The 4,616-nt window shown below is 68.8% G+C and overlaps 1 protein-coding gene across 1 annotated transcript in view; it reads left to right on the top strand.

Moving 5' to 3' along the window:
* The window catches only part of PLXNA1 (plexin A1), a 46,803-nt gene that overhangs the window by 25,104 nt on the left and 17,083 nt on the right, over positions 1-4,616 (top strand). Inside the window, 5 exon segments of the mRNA XM_024763399.1 lie at positions 1,982-2,182; positions 3,819-3,915; positions 3,984-4,177; positions 4,257-4,408; positions 4,492-4,612. Coding sequence (XP_024619167.1) covers positions 1,982-2,182; positions 3,819-3,915; positions 3,984-4,177; positions 4,257-4,408; positions 4,492-4,612 — 765 coding nt within the window.

The following is a 4,616-nucleotide window of genomic DNA, read 5'->3' as shown; positions in this document are numbered from 1 at the left end:
GTGTGAGACCTGCTGGAGGAGCTGGCCCAGGGGTCCTGGGGGTGGGGCAGGGGCTGGGGGGCAGCAGGAAGCTGGGGGCTGAGCCAGCTGGGGGGGGCAGCAGAATGGACGTGTGAGGTGGGGGCCCGGTCTTCCCTGGCCGTCTCTGAGCTCTGTGCCCATTCGAGCTGTTCCAGCGGAGCAGGCCGCCCGGCGGGACCCTCAGGGAGGGCTGACGTGGGCGTCCCGGGGAGTGGCAGGGGGGGAGACCCTGCTCAGGAGCTCGCCTGCGCCAGGCGGGGCTGGGGAGCTGGTCGGGGTCAAGGGGGGCTGTCTGGGGATGGACTTCACGGACGGTCCCTCCTCAGCCAGTCCCAGGTTGTGTGGGGATACCCCTAAGGAGCGTGACGTTTCCACGTCCCCCCATCCCTGGTTCAGGTTTGGTCCTCGGGGCGACCCCTCCCCATCTCGTGCTCAGGCCGCAGGGTCCCAGTCCCAGCGTTTCTCTGCTTCCCGCCCGGGATGGGACGGGGTCCCTGTGCTCCCGCGTCTGCCTGGTCGGCTTCGGCTGGGGCGGCCACCAGAGAGCATGGTGGGGATGGGGTGGCCCGGCAGGGGTCGCACGTGGAGCACCCCCAGAGCAGAGCAGCCCCGGGAGGTGGCCTGCACCCAGACCCGGCCTCCCCAGGATGAGGAGTGAGTGGGTCGTGTGCTCCCCCCGGCAGCCTTGTCACCAGGAGGCTCTGGGCCTGAGGCCGGTGCCCCTGTGAGCGGAATGGAGGTCAGTCTTCCAGACACTTCGTTGATTTGTGTGAGAGGAGGGCTTCTAGGTTAGGAGAACCTAACTTGGAGTCGTGAAAACAGAGTCGCGGTCCCTCATTCACTCGTAGGCCCCAAATTCCTTGGATGACGGAGCCTCTGCGTCCACACTGCTTACAGCTCCCTGCTGCCTCTGGCTCAGCCTGGTCTCAGGCCACTCAAGGAGGTTGGGGCCAGGCCCGGGCTGACGCCCGTCCATGGCTGGGATCGTGAGGTGCCGAGGCCCAGCCACAGGGAGGCTATGGCCTGACAGGGGCGTGGAGCCTGCACCCCGAGACCCACAGGGGGACAGACAGTGGTGCTGGCCTCCCGGCAGCAGAGCTGGTGTCACTGGAGAGGGAAGGTGCGAGGTTGGGGGACAGTGGGAGCGGGGCCTGGTGGCCAGGACGAGCTGGGGCTGCTGAGGGATGTGGAGGGGCAGCAGGGGCATCCCTGGGCTGGGGGCTGGCACGGGTGCCCTTTCAGGTGGCCACTGTGCACACCGGCAGCTCCCACAGGGCTGCAGCCTGAGCTCCAAACGCGGCCCACGTGCCGGTCAGTGCCCCGTGTGCAGGTGGCCGACAGGGCAGCCGCAGACCCGGTGGTCAGCAGTCAGCCTGCCAGTCCTGCCCTGCTAGCTCTGCTCCCCCAGTGCCCCCAGGGGCCCCCAGAACCTCTGCAGAGCCGGCCCGTGGTGCCTCGGGAGCTGCCGTGGGGCGTGGGGATCGCAGTCTGTTTTCAGCATCTCTATTTAAAGCACCTTTCGCGGTTCCCGCGGGCCGGCTCCTCCACGGTCGCTGCAGCCCTGCTGCAGGGAAGCCGGGCCGTTGCATCAGTCGGCGTTGCTGAGGCGCTGGTCCCGGGGGCCGGGCTGTTTCTGTGCTCGCTCCGGCTATTTTTACCTACTCCCCGGGCCCCCAGCTGAGCACTTACTCCTGCTTCTGCCTCGGGGCCGCTCGGCTGCTTCCAGATGAGGCCCCTCTGGTGGGGTCCTAGGACCCTGGGGCAGGGCACTCGGGCCCCGGGGCGGGCCTGCCCAGCTCACAGTGTGCAGCCCGGAACCCGGGCCCGGCTGGCCGTCATCGACGTCCTCAGTGTGCCGGTGTGTAAAATGGGCGCGGGGCTCTTGTCTCGGAGGAGCTCGGGCTCCGCGCAGCCCGCCCGCCAGCCTCCACCCCGGCTCAGCTGAAGCCTTGTCTCCCAGGACTGCCCGCAGATCCTGCCTTCCACCCAGATCTACGTGCCAGTGGGTGTGGTGAAGCCCATCACCCTGGCCGCCCGGAACCTGCCGCAGCCGCAGTCGGGCCAGCGGGGCTATGAGTGCCTGTTCCACCTCCCGGGGGGCCCGGCCCGCGTCGCCGCTCTGCGCTTCAACAGCTCCAGCCTGCAGTGCCAGAACTCCTCGGTGGGTCCGCTCGGCGCGGGCGGGGCCGCCAGCACCCCGAGCGCCGTGTTTCTGCTTTAGCAGAAGGGCTGCGCGTAGTCAGGTCTGCCACGCCCTGTTCAGGGGGCACCTCGGGCCCCCAGGCCATGCCAGCCCCTCAGCCGGCCCGGTGAGCAGTCTGCAGGGGCCACGCCCAGAGCCACGCCAGCGTTTGGAGGGAGCGTGTCTCAGACGTGGCTCTGCGTGCCGTCTTGGGGACCTGGGTGAGGGGGCTGGGGTTGAGGGCGTGGGGGAGTGACCCTGGGGGCCGAGGTCAGGGTGACAGCACCGGCTCCTTTAAGGCGTACTGTGTCCGGACACAGAAGCCGTGCATGGTGGCGGGTACATTCCCCCAACCCAGACGTGCCAAGAGGCAGTCACCTTTGGAGCCTCAAATCTGATTCGTCCCACGAATTAGGGATGGTGGCCTTTGCAGGGCCAGAACCTCCTGGTGGGCGAGGGGAGAGGGCCCAGTTAGTGGTCCTGAGGCCGGCTTGTGTCTCGCTCCCCCGGCTCGCCCTGTGACTGCCAGCAGGCCTCAGTCTGCCCATCTGTCCAGGAGAGCAGTGGGTTTCCCGGGGCTAGCCAAGGCCCTGAGTGGGGAGTGGGTACCTCTGGGCCACCTGCAAGGCCCCCAGAACCCTGGGGAGGGGCATAAGGTTAGAGGTCAGGCTCCATTCCAGAGGCAGTGGACCCTTGGCCCACCAGCTCTGTGCTGGCGGGGCGGCTGGGGTCCAGCGGTCGCCACAGTCTCCCAGCACAGGTCGGCCCCTTGGCCGGGCCCGAGGCTCCCCGAGCCTGCCGGCCTGTCCAGTCCTGCCTCCTCTCCACTGCACCCTCCGCCTGCACCTCCCTCTGGCTCCCCTGGCCCGGCTGCCTGCACCCTCTCCTTCCTTTCTGCGCGTCCCCGAGGCCAGCTGTCTCTCAGTTTCTCCCGCATCCCCGAGCCTCTGTCACCTCTGTCCCTGTGCCCCCGCCCCCCCCAGGCCCACATTTATCTTTCTTGCAGCCCTTGTGTAAAGGGAAAAGGGAGCGTCAGAGAGTTTGATAGGATCCAATTACATTCGTGCAGATAAGATGATGATAAATTGCCCTGGGGTGGAGCGCAAGTCTTCAACTGCAGAAAGTGGGACACAGCTGGGCGTCCGGGCCTGGGCTCTCCGGGGAGGGAGGGCTGAGACCCTGAGCCCAGCCCAGCCTGGGGTCGGGGGTGCCAGGGCACAGGGGACACACGTCTCACACCTCAGGGCAGTCCTGGAGGAGGGTTCGTTGAGCCCGTTTGGAGATGAAGCCGAGGTTCACAGAGCAACCCTGACGTGTGTCCAAGGGGTGCGGGGAGTCCTGGCTTCCTGGCGGGGGCTCACCCTGGAGGCTGTGCCCCAGTAGCTGCTGGAGGTTGAGGGCCGTGGCCGTCCTCGTGCAGAGGGGGACCCGGGTGGGGCCCCCTCCGCGGGCCCACAGGCGGGCAGCGCTGTGGGGAGCCTGCCTCCAGACTGGCCCCCAGAACCCGCCCTGCTGAGCCCGGGCCCCCAGCGGCCAGTCCCGCAGGTGGCCACAAGGGACACACAGCAGCCCGGGCTTGGCCCGTGTGGCCTGACCCCTCCTCCTGCTGCCGCAGTACTCCTACGAGGGCAACGACGTCAGTGACCTGCCCGTGAACCTGTCCGTGGTGTGGAACGGCCACTTCGTCATCGACAACCCGCAGAACATCCAGGGTAAGCTGGGTGGGGTGGCTGGGGGGCGGGGCCGAGGGTGGCCGCTGACGCCCAGCTCCTCCCTGCAGCCCACCTGTACAAGTGCCCGGCCCTGCGGGAGAGCTGCGGTCTCTGCCTCAAGGCCGACCCTCGCTTCGAGTGTGGCTGGTGTGTGGCCGAGCGCCGCTGTTCCCTGCGCCCCCACTGCCCCGCGGACTCGCCCGCCGCCTGGATGCACGCCCGCCACGGCAGCAGCCGCTGCGCCGACCCCAAGATCCTCAAGGTGGGCAGGCTACCGGGCCTGGGGGGTGTTGGGGGGCGCTCCGAACGCCCAGCCCGCATCCCAGCCTCTGCCTCCACAGCTGTCCCCTGAGACGGGCCCGCGGCAGGGAGGCACGCGGCTCACCATCACGGGCGAGAACCTGGGGTTGCGCTTTGAGGATGTGCGGCTGGGCGTGCGCGTGGGCAAGGTGCTGTGCAGCCCCGTGGAGAGCGAGTACATCAGCGCCGAGCAGTGAGTGCGGCCGGCGGAGCGGCGGGGGGGGGCGCTGGCAGTGGCCTGGCGCCCACGGCTGCTGAGGCCCCCTGTGCCCGCAGGATCGTCTGCGAGATCGGGGACGCCAGCGCGCTGCGGGCCCACGATGCCTTGGTGGAGGTGTGCGTGCGGGACTGCTCCCCCCACTACCGCGCCCTGTCACCCAAGCGCTTCACCTTTGTGGTAA

This window comes from Neophocaena asiaeorientalis, unplaced genomic scaffold (genome assembly GCF_003031525.2).
Source record: "Neophocaena asiaeorientalis asiaeorientalis breed wild unplaced genomic scaffold, Neophocaena_asiaeorientalis_V1.1 scaffold433, whole genome shotgun sequence".
Classification (NCBI taxonomy): domain Eukaryota; kingdom Metazoa; phylum Chordata; class Mammalia; order Artiodactyla; family Phocoenidae; genus Neophocaena; species Neophocaena asiaeorientalis.
Note: the sequence above shows the minus strand (reverse complement) of the source record. Positions and strands in the feature narration are given on the sequence as shown.